The following is a 17,165-nucleotide window of genomic DNA, read 5'->3' on the forward strand; positions in this document are numbered from 1 at the left end:
CCCTTTCGTTACCAACCCAGCTGAAACCATCTCTGGCTCTCAGTACAAATGTCTTGTTTTCATAAGTTTTGAATTAAAATATTCCACCAAACTGTAGTCACAATTTATGTTCCTAACACTGGCTGAATGATAACCAAGTTATTTTACTAAATTCTTTGTTATATTTAAAGTAATTGAAAGAAACACAGAGCATCTCAAAATAAATACAGTAACGAAAGGGAGCTTGAAATTGCCATAGTCACTAGTTGCATTAATTGTGCAACCACCAGTAGTGTTGTGTGTCAAAGCATTTACAAAATCACAATGATGAGACCAAAGCTATCTTTTTCTTGCAATAAAGCTCTAATTACTTTGTATAGTTTTCTTTAACATTCCACCTCATTGTTTAGCTTCCAGAGAGCCCTGAACAGGTAGGCTCATCTAGGATCAACAATGACTTGTTTTTCTATTTTACAGGCATAGTGCATATATTATACTTTTCATGGTCCTTTTTTTGACAACACAGTATCATGTGATTTGAAGGTGCTTTCATCATCATTTTAAAATCCACCTTACCATACATGTGTCAGACAGAGTATGAGGCAGATGTTCTACATCCAGATGCCCTTCTGTAACCAACTCTTCCTGTTTCCCAGCAAGATATTTCCTCATGGCCAGACATGTTTTTACAGAATACTCAGAAAGGAATGACATTTGTTTACAGCAATCACGTGATGCCAAGACAAGAACACATACACACAACAGGTTTGTTTGTCTCTGACTACCACATCCACCCACAAGGCTTTAATCAACTCAGGACCACAGTAGAAGACACCCACCCAAGGCACCAGTGTACCTGAAACCCTGTGATCGGCAAGCAAATTTCTCAACCACTCAGCCAAGTAATGCCTTGTAAAGGAATTTGACGGACCCAAACTGCAAAATGATCTGTGTGTGTCTACTCATGCACATGTATTTGTCATTCACTACTTGACAACCAGTGTTTGTTTATTTATGTCACCATAACTTTGCAGCACCCACAAAAGCCACTGCCATATTATCCTCAAACCAGAGACTTAGACTGAATACTTGCAACTGGATGGACTCAACTCTCGCTACCCAAGGACCATGTGGTTGTTCTAAGCCAAATGTCAGATCAGGTCCACCCAATTTCACTCACTCAGCATGGATCAACTGAAGGTTATGGTAAAAGATATTTGTTTGAATGTTGCACAGTGAGAGAAAACCCTGAGCAACATGATTGCAATGCCAGTCATGTCAAAATCAAATATTTTTTAAAGTTAAATAGGAATGTGCTCTTAAACCTTTATCACTCTTGAGAATCGCTTGCGAGTGATAAGTTTTACATTTTACCAGTGAGACGGTACAGAAGAATAAAGTTTACTGATACAGCTTTGCAATCATTCTTTAAAAATAAAATATTTATCAAATAGAGAATAAGAAGTAGTCCCTCTCAGATGGGGAGATAGATGTAGTTTATCATCAACACGAACATATGTAGTTTGGTGTGTAGGAAAAACCTGTTCATGGAGTGATTTCATAGTTTCAAGTTCTCTAAGTGAAAGGTTGAGCAAAGAGGATAGCTGGTAGAAGTGGATGGGGGTCAGTGTGTTGGTGCATATAGTCAGTTCATTGCAGAAGCAACTTTAGCAGTGATAGAAGAGGCTGAGAGGAAAACCCACTCATCTAAAGTGTGAGTGAGTTAACCTTTGCTAATCAACTGAGTGGTAATTTGGATTTGGCCTAGAACAATCATGGACAACATGTGGCCCATGGGATTTACCGAATGACACAGTGGCATGCCAGATGATGAACCATGTCACATGCAACCCACTTCTTAAAAAAGGTTGCACAGGTCTGGTCTAGAATATTAACTAAGTGCAGCAGCAACACTGATCCCTAGGTGTAAGTAAGCAGCATACCAACGATTATACTTGTAAAATGATAGTTGAATTAAAACTAAAGCATTTTCTGGTTGCTATACAGCTTGACACCACCGGATCATATAAGGCCCAGTATTTGAACTGATATTGAGGGTTGTGTTATTAGTCAGAACTAAAAAAGGACACTTCCAAGATTTCTGCTTATGAATCCAATAAATAATAAGAATGAGCTGTTTAGGTTGGTGTGGAATGATGCCACAATACAACAGGTGTATAAAATTGCATGTCATTAGAAGTGACAGCAAAATAGGTTATTAATGTGCAGTGAAGTTTAGAATACCAACCAGATAGTGAAAGATGTACAAAGTGTATTAGTAGAGAAGTCCATCTCAAATATTTAAACTACACTTGAGCAAAACATCTTTTTAACCCCAAAATAATATTAACTATTTTCAGTATTTGGTCTTCTAAATTTTGTGGATGGCTCTTATCAACAGTATCAACAAATTCAGTCGATTATAAATTTTCCACATCAACCTCCATCCTTCCGAATTGATTGCATGCATCCACAGGATAAATGTACCGTTCTTAGACACACGAAAAAAAGAATTAAAATGATTAATGAGCTAGAACCAACTACTTATTACATTATTAGAGAAATGGAAAATCAAAACAATCTGGTCTGATGACTAATCTTTTTCAGATTGGCACAGACATAACTGAATGGTTAGGAAGTGAACATCCCTACCGATGGTTTTTGTGTCAAGATCCAATGCATGGCACCTTGGGAAAGTGCCTTCTACAGTCCTGCACTGACCAAACTTATGAGTGTATTTGGTAGCCAGCAACTGAAAGAAGCCCATTGTCTAAGTATGTGTGTGTCACCTTATATTAATATCAGGTGATAGTTGCAAACAAGCTGTGTCCATTTCTAATCTTTTGTGAAATATGTCCAGCCATGAGAATATATTACCTTGTTTGGAGACAGGTGACAGCAAGGGTTCACTGAATTTTGCCCAAAAGTGGATGTTAAATGATGTAATTGAAGGAAGATTCTAAATTTAGGATTTTAGGAAAAAAATTGCTGGGTGGTACATGGTAAAAGAATCTTATCTTAGCACTATCTCTTCTCTCTTTTCCAACTGGGGTAGTCATGTACATCCTCTATAGCAAGATAGTTCTGTCGCTCTATCATACTCTATCATGTGGTGCAAAGCCACCTCCGTCAATACCTCAGTTGAAGGGTCTTGCCATACGAGTTACATAAAAAGCACCCAGTTCACTCTGTAAAGTGGCTGGCCTTCGAAAGGACATCCAAAGTTTTGCATGGTCCATTGACTTGTCAGCTCTTGTCAAATTGTCCAACTCATGCCAGCATGGAAAATGACCATTAAACGGTGATGGTGACAAGCAAAATTAAAGGAAATAATGTTAAAATGAAGATCAACCAACCTGCTATGTCGCCACTCATAACGGATGGTCTTTAGTTGAACATTTCTCATGTTTTCAACAGAAAAAATAAAAATTCTTGCATATTTATCCACAGAATCCTGAATCTGGAACCAAAAGAAATAAAATATGATTTTCTAATTTTACAAGAAAAGTTTTCTTAAATCATACAATCTGACAATTACTGTAGATCTTAACCTACTATCTCCTCTCTTGCAGATCTCCACACACCACAAACCATTCACACTCAATACCTCACCCCTGCTCATCTTCCTACACATGCACACAACATCACAGAACCACATCCTACCCATGAACTCTTTCCTTCGTTCTTTTTTTTTTCTGATGAAGGATGAGCATCTGAAAATGTTAAGGATTTTCAAGCACTATATTAATAACACCTTAGTTAAAACTTGTCCTTGCATTTTTTTTCTTGTTTTGCTATCTATTTGAACAGACCTTAAATATACTGAGAATTATTTCAAATGCTATTTATGACATAATTTGAAAGAATAAAAGAGACTGGACCAAAAGAATTCAAAATTTTGTTACAAAGTAGTTAAATTTAACACTTTAGCATTCAGATTGTCAAATGTAATGCTCATTTATTCACATTGTTTTGAATTAATCATGCATTATCTCACAGCTTTGAGATTTCAATGATGTGATTGTTTATTTTTAGAATGATGCTGTAAGGCAGGTGTGAGAGGCTGGATCTGGCCAGTTTAAACGTTAAAGAAGCAATCAACCCTTTTACCCCTCAACTGAAAATAACATAGTCGAATATAGTAAAAAGAAACAGCATCCCACAAGCATTTAGCTATGGTAACAATAGTTTTGCCGTGTAGCAAAAACGACGTTGACCATGTTTCTTGCTGCCAACATACATTCCAAGAGACATTAGACTCACTAGTTTGGAGGGGGTCTACAAGAGGATTCTACCGCTTCTTTTAATTTTTTATTAATAAGGTGTATAATTAAGACGGTTTTATAAGTAAATAGCAATCCCCAAAATGTTAATAAAGGTCCAAAGTATATTTTGAAATTTGGTTCAGTGGTAATATCTGGAACAGAGCACCTTCCAGCAATAGAAAGAAGGCTCTAAATTGAGGATTTTCGAGAAAACCATCAATATTGCTGGGTTGTATATGTTACACAAGAAAGGTGAGCAAAACCAAATTAAACTGAAATGGTGTGAAAATAAAGATAAACCAACAGGCCATGTTAATTTTGTTATATTCAAAAGTAATTTTCATTTCATTTTAAAAGTCGAGACCCCTGAAAAGAATGGCGATTCCAGCATTATCTAATGTAATATGTTTTCATTATTTGGGCTAGAACTCAAATAAAGATATTTCCCTCTAATTTCAATCCACGTGAGTACCATAAATATTTCAAAACCATCGAAATACACGCAATCAATTATAAGAAAATATTTTATTAAAACAAATGCTTTTACAAACACACACTCTAGTGAAATAAAATCAAAATCTTAGAGGAAGATCGTTTGAAAACGATAATTTGGCTCCAGAGTTACAGGAATGTAATCAATAGGGAAGAAAAGGCAAAACGTAAACATAAAGCTAAAGTGATGATAGACAACTGGAACCAAGCAACAGATTCTGCGCGACGTCCGCCAAAACGTAATCATGCTGCCTCAACAGATACACGTGGTATTTATTGAAGGCGTGTTCGGTTTTTTTTTTATCGAAGAATTTCAAATTTCAAAAGTAGTGCTATTTTGATTAGCTTAAATATTATTGCATTATTTTAGGTTTTCTTTATGAAAATATTATTACATAATAAACACATGAAATATCCTGACATCAATATCTCTGCACTTAGTTTTAAAAGTTATTGACTAACGATGTAGATTATAATAGTAAGGAGCTTTTTTTTTTTCTAATTCAGTAGAAGTAAAATTAAGAATGCGTTACATTCTAATTCAATTTTATCGGATTGAAGAAGCTTTGAATTAAAATACCATCTTAATTCTTTCGCTTATTCAATCGTCATTTTAAATTTGGAACTCAATACAAAAGAAACGACTTCCACGATTTATTTTGCTCTCCAAATATACTTCTGGTTCATAATCCAAATTAATAAAAGTAAATATTTAAGTCATAATTACATTTTCTAGAATTATTCGTGAATTTAAAAGAAAACAGAGCGATACATACATTTTGTATAAGTTGTTGTTTTCCTTCTAAACCTTTCTTGACGGTCCGGGTCAAAGAAACTGTCAAATCGAAGAAAAATAAAAGTAGTTTTAAGAATCAGAGTTTTTATCATGATGGGTAATTGATTAAAAACAAGTTATTTAGAATTAAAATCTTACTTTTCTTGTCACGTTTTGACTTCGGCATTTTTGACGTGTTACTTCTGAATCGCACATGGACTAACGGAACCGGAAGTTAGACTAATTTGAAAGGGATGATGGAATGTACAAGTTTTTTTAGAAAACATTACTATATTCTAAGAAAATTATATATTCCGGTATTTATCTAATAAATAATTTAATTGAATAGATAACTGTTGTTTAATGTTTTTATTTAGAATTTATCCTTTTATGTCACTGCCGTCGACCATGGTAACCTTGACGTCAGATCAGCCTACCCTGTCTTACAAATGGGAACCCCCTCTGAGGAGAAAGAATCTATGAGATATAAAGACCGCTTCTCTGTAGTCATCCGCAATATAGTTCCAGTCTTTCTACTTTAACTTCCACGAATATAATTTTGAAATTGTAAGTAAATTTTTCATCATTGAAATAATTAAGATTTTCTACATTTATTGGCTGTTAACTATAATGAATTAATCGACATTATAAAATTTAGACGGCGTAATAATAAATGATGTCACAGGTCTTAGTGATTGGTTCTGTGTATCCGCCATCTTTGTAAAAGGTGGAAGTTTAACCTTGAAATTCGTTTGTTACATCTTTGAATTTCCATTTGCTCTTACATTTCTTAGGAAAATGACAGAACAGAGCGGTAACTCAAAGGAGGATTTAGTAGCGAAAGCAAAATTAGCCGAACAGGCTGAACGCTACGATGATATGGCCGTAACTATGAAAAAAGTGACAGAAAACGGAGTAGAATTGAACAACGAGGAAAGGAATTTGCTATCGGTCGCTTATAAAAATGTCGTCGGTGCACGCCGGTCATCGTGGAGAGTCATCTCCAGTATTGAATCGAAAGCAGAAAACTGTGAGAGGAAGCTTGCGATGGCTAAGCATTACCGTGAAAAGGTTGAACTAGAACTTAAAGCAATTTGTACAGAAGTATTGGTAAGCGAGTAATTCATTCTCCTCACTTTTTTTCTCTACGCATCTCTACTTTTACTTCATAGTCTATCTAGTTATCACCTGTTTTTATTTCATTATAAATCTCCTTTATTTCATCTCAATTAGCTGAGTGGAAGCAGCTTGTTTAATGCCACCTAAGGAAGGGAAACCGTTCCTTTCTTAGCTATTCATTCACTCAGCATCCGCTTCAGCCAGTTATCTCCAGACTTAATGGCTGGTTACTTTTAACTACATCATAAATCAACCGAAAGTAGTAATTCAATGAGAATAATGATGCTAAAACACTTTATAAATGAATGGATATATGATTTATTTTGTAATTGTTTCTCCATCCTGCCTAGCCATATTTTAATAGTGGTGCTATCGACCATTTCCAAGCTTTAATGCGATGTACAATGTATGATAGATATATCTACTGCTATGTCAGTCGGAGTTGACTGCTACTGAATGGCGTTACAGTTGTAAGCCATTTCATCTCAAATGCCACTCATAATAAAAGACGGATAATTAGAAAAAGGAACAAAAAAAAAAAAACGTTTCATCTCTCATCTTTGAATCTTATTGAGCGTCGCTTGTCTAAATTATCTTGTATTTAATAAGCATTTATTCTCAATTATCTCTTATCTGAAATTACCTTCACTCAATGGATATCGTAGATTTTAAATGTTTCTGGGGGTTCGGGTTCGGCATTTATATTTCAGGCTCAGATTATTCTAGAAATGTGCTACGGTGAAAGTGGGCGGCAACAGTTCCTAGCATCCTCCACTCCTTTATTAGCACCTCAGCTCTCCCTAAGATTTATTTTATCTCCCTAGCTCTTCTCATTCAATTTACTACTCGGTTTAATCGGCTCATTTTCGCTCAGATGGGATGATGGAGGGAGAATGGTGGTGCTATCATTAAAAATTTTGTGTGGGTTGCAGGAAGTCTTGAAGAATTGAGTTCGTTTGGAATTATATGGTGTAGAGAATTAAGGAATTTCTTTAGCAATGCCGTTCAGTACTGAATACCATAGTCAGATAGATGCAGTTGAGATATTAGAATAGGTCCACAATGGATGAAGCGTTAGACTTGATTGTAAAGATGGGATCGCATCGCTATCCTCTTGAAAAGCGCCATATTTACCATTTATCACATTTGTCCTATTTCCTTAAAGATTGTCTTCTATTCTCGATGTGTGTGTGTGTATGTACACACACACACACACACATGTATATATAATTGCGTGTTTATAGATTAGGATTGCACTGGCTTATAATATATACGCAGATCCATTTTGCAATAACTATTGATTTCCATTTTTCGTTGCAATGCAGTTATTTGCTAGCGTTTCCCCCCATTTGTTTCCTCGTCAATTATTTCGAAATGTGTTTAATGAAATTTGGGAATCATCGGAATCCCCCTTCCCCAGCCTCTTTATATATTTAAAACTGTTTACAGATGGTGTCAGGTATCACTGGAATGTGCTTATGGATTTAGATATCACTTGTAAATATGTACATTAATTTTTATACTTAATGTAGTCGTAGTAGTAGTCACCTCATCCGATGTTAATCTAGCATATTTGATTGTTAAAGTGATGGGCATTAAAACGGTCTTTAAATTAGGATCACACAACTTCAGGTCGTTACCTAGGCAGCGTCTTATGTCTACATATGGTAGTTTTATTTTACATTGGTGGTCGTCGATTACATTTTGCATTAGCAGCCTTTTTAATTCGATTCTCTACATTAACTGCTGTGGTATACATACATATATATATATATATATATTAAATGTCGATGTTGAAGTTCCTAACATTAGGAATTATTAATTTTGTCATTTGTGATATCGTTTTCTGTGTATGCATACATCTGTTAAATAGTTTTAGTTCCGTTCAGTTGTTACTAGATATATATATATAGGATGTCTTGAATTATGTAGCCTTTCTTTTATTACCATTACCATATTTCATTGTACATATGTTGTACAAAATATATTTCCCGATCGGTGGACCGTTTTCCCCTCCTCGTGAAATATTTAACCATTGGGTTTCATTTACATGGATAGTAAATGAATTTCTAGAAAAAATAAAATCAGTAAGTCGCCCACCGCCGCCGCCCTTCACCTACAAGGGTAGTAAATTAGCTTCTCCAGCCTCTTAGAAATGAGGCTTTTACGTCGAATTTTAATTTTAAAAATTATTGTTTTAGAACGTCTGGTTTTCTCAATTCTAATTAGCAAACAAGAATCAACTTTATTAGATGAAGTTTTGTCTATATTCTTTTTTTTAAGTGGAAGTAAGGCTGTGGGCATGCTGGGACAATCGGCTTCTTTTAAACGTAGTGAATTTTTAATAGTACTTTTCGTTTTTGTTTAATTAAATTTCATTTTCAGTTTTAAAACTATACTATCGTCCAAAAGATACAATTACTACTATATTCAAGAAAAGCAATTGCTACTACCTCCATTAAATAAAAGTTACTACTCTCGTTGTTAAAAAAATAAAAATACTGGTTTAAAAAAATCTTTTACGTAAAACTAACATATTGAGTCAAAAAAATTTTTGAAACTGTTCATCTGGTTTCAGAAAAATAAAGTAACTTTTAATTGGTTATGTTTTTAGTTGTGATTTAGCCTTTTAAAATGCGAAATTTATGCAATTCTTTTTTTTTTTGTTTAATCGTTCTATTAGCGTTGAGAAAATTTGTTTATATCCATATCATATTGAAATTTTTTCCTCCTTTCTAAGGATCTTCTTGAGAACTATTTGATATCAAAAGCATCTACTACAGAGAGCAAAGTATTTTATTTGAAAATGAAAGGCGACTATTACCGGTATCTTGCAGAGGTTGCCCAAGGTGAAGACAGGAAAGGTGAAGTTTAAAATGGTCTTTTTTTTAATCTATGAAATGTAATACGTTATTAGGACCTTAATATTTCGTCAAATGTCTCAGCTGTTCTTGTAAAGTCTTATAGATGACTCATAACATTATCAGCTTTCATTTAAGATAGTGAGAACATTTAAGGCTAGGAGCATGAAAAGCGAATTGAAAATAAGTGAAATATGCATTGATTATTTTAAATAGAAAAATCTGTTGCGGATTTTTTTATGACTTCATCAGAAAATTATGGAATTTACACGGATTACGAAATTGATGGTGGAAATCACAGTAAATATGCAGTGATGTACATTGGCTACAATTGAAAATTAGACTTGTTTAGAGAATGTATCGACTCTAACGCCGCCTATATGAGAAACAATAGTCGGCTCTTTAATGCACTGCTCGCTTTTTTTATTTCCATGCTGATTATGAGTAATTTCTATTTTCATATACTGCTGTCTTATCAGTGCTCTGAAATTCAAGGGAAGTAGTCACTTTTTGCTTTCTTTCTCTTAAAATCTTTTCTTATTCATTTTCCAGGTGTTTTAGGGCACTCACAATGTGCATACAAAGACGCTTTTGATATTGCTAAAAGCCAAATGCAACCTACACATCCAATTCGACTGGGATTGGCATTGAACTTTTCTGTATTTTATTATGAAATTCTTAATGCTCCAGAAAAAGCCTGTTGCTTAGCAAAACAGGTGAGTTATGTTTCCATGTTTTTTCTCAAAGAGTTGATTGTGTATTGTTCTCTCTCTAATTTTACTTTCTTTTTATATTAAATAGGCTTTTGATGAGGCAATTGCTGAATTAGATCAATTGAATGAGGAATCTTACAAAGATAGTACATTGATAATGCAGCTTTTGAGAGACAATTTAACAGTAAGTAATCTGATTTTTTTCTTCTAGAAATACTTTGGGGTAATTCTAAAAATATTGCATGCTTCTTTTCAGTTCTGTTAAATAAGTGTTGGTTTTAATATCTACCATACCAGAATCTTAACTGTTATACACATTTTAAAAGAATTTCCATAGTTTCAGACTTGGTCACAATTTATACTTACTATATTTTCTGATTTGTGTTGTATTTCACTTGTGGATTCAGTTTGTTAGCTAATGAAAATAATTTAACCACTTGGGTTTCGATATTGGTTTATTGGTGTCTTTTTCAATTGTTTTCTAGCTATGGACGTCTGATACACAGTGTGGAGATGAAGAAGGTGGTGAAGGAGGAGATAATAACTGAGATGTGTCTGGCTGCAGCCTTCAGAACCTCATTTGGTCATGTACTAACAACCATCATCACATACTGTTATTACCTATACCAAGCTCAAGATGTCTTACTTTCTAGTTCTGTGAAAGCCATCTGATGGTGATATTGCTGACGATCTTTGCTGAGGCTTCAATTTGATGCCTTCTCTTGCATCAACAAATAAATTTTATTAGGAACTATTAAATTATTTAGGAATTTATTCTTAGCCCACCCATTCTTTCAGATACTTTAGTTAGAATATCAGTGTACTGTTGCCAAATATTAAAATATAAACAGGTATCTTTTTCTTTATACTATGTAGATGTGCCTGTTGGTGTTATATATGCACTTTCTTAATGTTGCATAGTGTTTCTTCATGTGCATATATAAATTAATACACTCCTATCAAGGATTAATTAAGTTGAGCTATTTGCTAGCTTTAATGGGAAAATCTACATTCTTATATTTCAAGTTTAATAAGGTTCTGCTTGGTGAACTCTTCCTTTCCCCTACAGATGGTTATTGATTCCAATCAATCACTCCAGTTAAGCTACTGTTGCACTACGGGATCCAGTAGCCTCAGCAGTGCCTCACTGTATGTGCTGCTCTCTGCACACTACTGTCTTTAGCCAGCTGTAGTGTTTAAGTAGTTGTAGTATATTCTTGTACTGCAACGGTCTGCTGCATCCAGGCCAATCAGAGACTGCTATTCTAGCTAGAATTTAGCTCTATCATTGAACATATCCAAGTGTTGTGTTTTGTGTTAAAGCATGTGCAAAAGTTCTGTGGCCCAAGTACTTAAAATATATATATATATTAACAATGACCAATATTGGGGTGTGACTAGCATTGAGCCTTGTGGCCTGCTATTTCCTCAGAGGTTACTATTTTGGCATGATATGCTCTTTAAACTACATACCAAATAAATGTTCCTTTCTCCATGTGCTGTTGTCCAATACTTTATTGGTGTGAGAATAAAAAAAAAAAATCTTCATGCTTTTTACTCCCCATGCGTTTTCATCCAAATTGGTTGCTGAAGAGTTGCTAGCGAAGTTTGTCAAGATTTTGTGATAGCTGGAAAAAGAAATTCAAAATAAATTGTTGGGTAAGGTTCACATTTTTATAAAAGATTTCACTGAGTTAGATCAAACTCTGATGTACCTAAATAAATTCAGCCTGCTTTCTGCCAATAACTTGTTCATTGAAAGTTCCTTTCTTGGTCTTAAGACTAAAAATAACAATTTAATATATTTCTTGGCACTAATTATTTTGAGTTGGCTACATAAAATCAATTCTGTGTTCTTACAATTAAAACACATTTAAGGCTGTTTTTGTTAAGCAGTACTTGTGGATTTGACTTTTATTCTATGCTGATTCTTGCTACAAATTGTTCTCACCTCTTCCCTTTTCCCACTTGGCTATCAGTTAATCACAATTCCTTTTTCACATGAATGTTTGCTGGGAATATAAATTAAGTCATTCGTAGCGACTGCTACATTACCAAAACTTGATGTCGGGTTTTTCCCCCTTTTCCCTTCATGATAGTGAATTTTTTATTGTACTTGAAGCATTCGCTGGCAAGACTGTTACCGTGGAAATAATGCATTTTGTATGTTGCCATGAATTCTGAAGATTAAATTCCAACTGCAAGTTTTAGCAGTACTTAACTGAAGTGTTTATTTAATTACTGTCTGCAGAAGAAAAAAAATTGAATTAGCCCTCAGTTTATTTAATGTCCAGTACCATCTTTCCATTGGAGTACGTATATATTGTATACCATATGGATGACCTTTTTAGTCATTTGGAAGTACAGTTTTGTTTTAATTTTGTTTTTTGCAGAGCACACATTACAAGTTAATAGCATCCATACATGCACACATTCAATATTCTCTATACTCTGCTAGTGTTCAGAAAATAAAATTGCTTTTGATCAGTTAGCACAAAGAATTTTTTTGTACTATTCAGTTCAATATTTGTATTTTTCTCTTAACAGCTTTAAGAAAAGTGAAGACATCTGATAACTCAGATTGTTTTTGAAGTCTGTATGGTTGACTTATTCATTTTTCAAATAAACTTTGCTCATAAGATAACCTGGCATTTTAACCAGCGATCCTCCTTCATTAGATTCTTTTTTTTTTTTTTTTTTTTTTCGACCCCTAGAGTATTTCACAGCTATTGGAGACTACAATAGGTGTCTCTTGCTAGTTTGAGGTGAGAACTTGTGCAGATTTTGGAAATATTCTTTATTGCACCAATAAGAATATGATGAAAAGAAAACTAAAGCATTTTTTCTATGCTGCTCGTGTTCATATTTTTTAAAATATATACAGTTAATGTTGGGAAGAGGTATTATACAGATCCTATCTTTAACTTTTTAAAACAGACTATTCTTAAATTTAAGATTCTTGTGAAATCTTTATAGTTGTTGCTCACAAACTCAATTTGCATGTTGCATTTGAAAAATGAATAAAATCAATACAAATAGTGCTCAAACCAATGTAGCACTTTTCTCTAAGTTTTCTTAGTGTTCAGTTAGATTGAAGATTTTGCTTTGAAAATCTTTTTTACTCAGCCGTATAACATTCAAAACTTCTTAGATTTGTCTCTAGATGTAGGCACTGGTTTTGAAAGCAATGAATTTCACACTATTTTTATTTTTCTCTTCTCCAATTTGATTGTTTCTAAACATTAGATTAGTTTTGAACATTATTAATAATCAACTCATGATAATAGTTAACGAAGTTCTGAATTCTTGAAATATTTTAGTACTCTCCTCGATCCCAGTCATTTAGTGTAATATTTTTCTACTTGTCAGTTTATTCTGCTTAAAATTTAGAGTTCAATTATGTTGGATATATTTATAAATTTTTAACTGAATATTTACCAATCAAAATTAGTTTCAAATATTACTTTTCTGACATCTGGTTCTTATTTTCATGGGTAAATGTTTATTTTTTTAGCTTCTGCTTTTGAGTTGCTTCTTGCAAGTTACTGTAGAATTAGTACCCAAATCTCTTCTCTCCCAACCATTATTTATATTTGCATGATATTCTCATTTAATGAAACCATTTAAAGCTTTTGATCTCAAGTGAAAATCAGTTTTAATAAAATAAAATGTTTTACCGAAAGACTTTTACTTCTTAATTCTATATTGATGAAAATATTTTTATTTTTAATTTTTATATATTCAATAGTCTTCAGTGGTTATTCAGGCAAAGCTTTTATAGGTTTTGCTATTTGATCATTTAAAAACTATTTTCCATTGGCTATTTGTCTATTATTGATGGAAAAAAAAAAAAACATTTTTCTTCTGTGAATTCAGTTTCTTGAAACCAAATGTAAACATGTATTTAAAGCAGATCAATTTAGTTTCATATGAAGTAAGATTTGCCTTAAAAATGACAACTTTAGCTTTGTTTACTATTTTTGTCCTTATGGTTCTGGTATTTGAACTGGCATGAGGGTTCTATTTTGTAAAAATGAACTTTGGATACCAAACTTTATTATCCAACAGCAGGACTTCAACGTTAAAATTAACTGGAATTTTAGTTTAGCTGAATTAAAATCAAATGTATTATACCTACATTCAATAAAAAACATCACTAGTGATTTAAAAGATTTTTATAGCTTATCCTATCAAAAAGGGTTTGAATGTAGCAGCATTTAGTAACTAAGGAAGATTAAGTAAAATCACCAATGTATCAATTTAATATAGTACCCTACTTGTCTTTGACTTAACAATATTTGACTGTATTTCTGGTATTGTTTTCAGGTAAAATAGTTTTGTTTGAGAGTTACTGGATATAATTAAATTGGGAGAGAAACTTTTAACACTATGTGGATTTTCTGTCAGCATTATTTCAAGTGTGTGTATTTACTTGGTTGGTTTAACATCCAGAACAACCTGGCTGAAACAATTTCTGACTACCATGATAGTTAGATCCATTTAAAATGAAAACAAATGCTTAAAATTGTAAGCTAAGTTATTTAGTTCCATTTTCTTGAACATTAATGGACAATTTAGAGTTTGGACATATCTGCAAGTACTGTTAATTTGTCTATCAATTAGTTTTTTTTCCCCCCTACCATGCTTTGGAATCTATCTAGTTTGCTTGTATTCACCTTCACAAACAACTATTTGATCTTGATATATTACTCTTCAGGTGCTGTCAATCTTTTCACATGCTACACAAAAGTGAGGTGCTATCTGTTTTGGATAACTGAACCTGTTAGTGTTATGCATACAAATTCTGTATGTTGTGGATGAGATGATCATTAATTGTACTTCAATACTACGGAGATAATCATTTGAGAAGCATTCAGATCTAAATTAGAAATTCTTTTAGTATTCTGTCTTTTCATTTAAGCATAACACTAAGAATTAAAATCATTGCAATTTTATATTTTAAACACACATTTTAATAAACCCAACGATTTTTTTTTGTTGAAAAAGGAAAGAAAAAACTGACTTATGACATCTAATATGGCAATTGAATCCAGTTTGTGTTGGTGTTTAGTGGTACACCAAAATATTCTCATGCTTTCAGAATATTGGTAACTTAAGTCTTGCAACACAGCCTGTCTTCATGTTTTTTCTTTTACTTACTGCCTTCACCTGATTGTAATCCAAGTGAATCTCTTTTCATTCTGTTTGTATCTTTGAATCCAATTTCTTAGCTGCACATCCATTCCACTGGTCATTGAGAATAAGTATGCTGCAACTTTTTTATATACTCTTTTGAAAAACGAACTTTCTACTAACCCCTTTCATTTAAGATCCACTTTTTATTTCTTCTACATTTAAATTCACTGAAACTCATTCTGTTGTGGATTACACACTATGCAATACTGATAAACTTTGACAAATATTTTTCTCATCAGAAAAAGCCTGTGATTCTCAATTCCAGATAACTTGGAATTTTTATTTTTACACATGGTAAATTCATTTGTATTACAGAAACTGGAATTTCATTCCTTGTTCGATAGACTGTGCATTAGTATATCTTTGGTTTTTATAATCTAACCTGCCAGGTAACTTTTAGTGGGGTTTTGCTGTCTTATTTGTGGAATGTGATAAGGTCTTGTTGCTTGGCCTCAAATTTATTCTTGTCTTAATTACATTGTCACTTTAAATATTATACATATATTTAGTGTCAGAATTATTGCCTTGAATGTTACTTGCCTAGTTCTCTTTGCTATTATCACATCAACTTTCTGTTGCACCCACATAACTTACTTGGTTTGAGATTAACTGCAAGGAAGAATTGGATACTGCATTTTACTGCACACAGGAATGATGTCAAACATTCTTGACCTTTTTGTTTTAGATTTTCTATTTTTCAACAACTGGTGAGAACAGAGATAGGCCACTGTCTGCTACCTAAGTTCTTAGGATGATCATTAATATAAAATTTCTTTTTAAGCTCTTTTGTCATGGACTGCTTCAATTTAGTGTTTGATGCTGAATTTTGTTTTTTATGGAATTTAAAATAAAAAAAGTCTGAGATTTACTTGTACCAACCACATTGCTGTTGATGTTGTTTTAGACTTGCATTCCTTGTTAATTTTCTGATCTTATGGTTTCGCTTTTTTTTTTTCCTTGTCAGAAAATGAAATCTTTTAAGTAACAAATTTGAAATATAACTTAGCAACTGTTGCAGTGAATTTACTTAATCCTGTGAACTTTTGATTATTGTTAGTTGCTTCTAATTTGAATTTAGTGACTAGGTTATAGTGCTGCATTCAGTCTTACTTTTCAAATCCAAGGAAACACCATTGTGTTAGCTTGTAATTAGACACTAACTTAAGAAAATCAATAGAATATTTCAAATATATAATGGAGTAGAAAAAAAAAAAGTACTGCAAATGACTTTCACAATCTAAATAATTCTAATTTTGTAGTAATTGCGTTTTTTTCTTTTGGTGGGTGGGAGTGTTCAGTTCATTCTTAGCTGTAGGTAGGTAGGACATTGATCAGTGATTACATAAATCATGGATGCTTTTTGGGTTTGTAATTGAAATGTTAGTTTTGTTATTCTTTTGAATAACACTATTGATCTTGCTCATTAAACAATATATTGGATTTTCAATAAATACTAGATCAAAGCCACTGGTGTTACTGAGATAGTAACAAGTTAGCATTCTTGGTTCTAAAGCAATGTAGCAGATCTGGTGGTAGATGACAGCAGCTGTGCTCACGATACTTTTAGTCATAAATCATTGGCACTTGAAGCCAAACATGACTCATTATTGCCATGTAACTTCTCATTCATCTGGATGGAAATGGCTTGATAATACATGAGTCACTTTTGGTTACTAAATATTACACATTTCTTGTGATGCTAGTGAGGAAGAATTACTGAGGTTGAACTATTTTAATTGTGAAACCTGCTTTTCTTTGAGTCTGT

The 17,165-nt window shown here is 33.1% G+C and overlaps 2 protein-coding genes across 3 annotated transcripts in view; one reads left to right on the top strand and one right to left on the bottom strand.

Annotated features, from left to right (window-relative positions):
- The window catches only part of LOC106880161 (mRNA turnover protein 4 homolog), a 66,695-nt gene extending 60,859 nt beyond the window's left edge, over positions 1-5,836 (bottom strand). The window contains exons 1-3 of the mRNA XM_014929999.2: positions 5,671-5,836; positions 5,513-5,571; positions 3,336-3,439 (exon numbers count right to left, since the gene is read on the bottom strand). Coding sequence (XP_014785485.1) covers positions 3,336-3,439; positions 5,513-5,571; positions 5,671-5,698 — 191 coding nt within the window. The 5' untranslated portion in view covers positions 5,699-5,836. The remainder of the gene's footprint in view (positions 1-3,335; positions 3,440-5,512; positions 5,572-5,670) is intronic.
- Positions 5,837-5,940: 104 nt separating this feature from the next.
- On the top strand, positions 5,941-16,281 carry LOC106880160 (14-3-3 protein zeta/delta). Of its 2 annotated transcripts, XM_014929998.2 has the most exons (6): positions 5,941-6,078; positions 6,306-6,621; positions 9,371-9,494; positions 10,044-10,207; positions 10,293-10,388; positions 10,690-16,281. In XM_014929998.2, exons 2-6 carry the CDS (start codon positions 6,310-6,312, stop codon positions 10,750-10,752), a joined length of 759 nt encoding a protein of 252 aa, XP_014785484.1. In that variant the 5' UTR covers positions 5,941-6,078; positions 6,306-6,309; the 3' UTR covers positions 10,753-16,281. The 2 variants fall into 2 exon arrangements, with proteins under 2 accessions (XP_014785484.1, XP_014785483.1); XM_014929997.2 differs by lacking the exon at positions 5,941-6,078 and having other exon boundaries at positions 6,198-6,621.
- The last annotated feature ends 884 nt before the right edge of the window (positions 16,282-17,165 follow it).

Source organism: Octopus bimaculoides, chromosome 4 (genome assembly GCF_001194135.2).
Source record: "Octopus bimaculoides isolate UCB-OBI-ISO-001 chromosome 4, ASM119413v2, whole genome shotgun sequence".
NCBI lineage: Eukaryota > Metazoa > Mollusca > Cephalopoda > Octopoda > Octopodidae > Octopus > Octopus bimaculoides.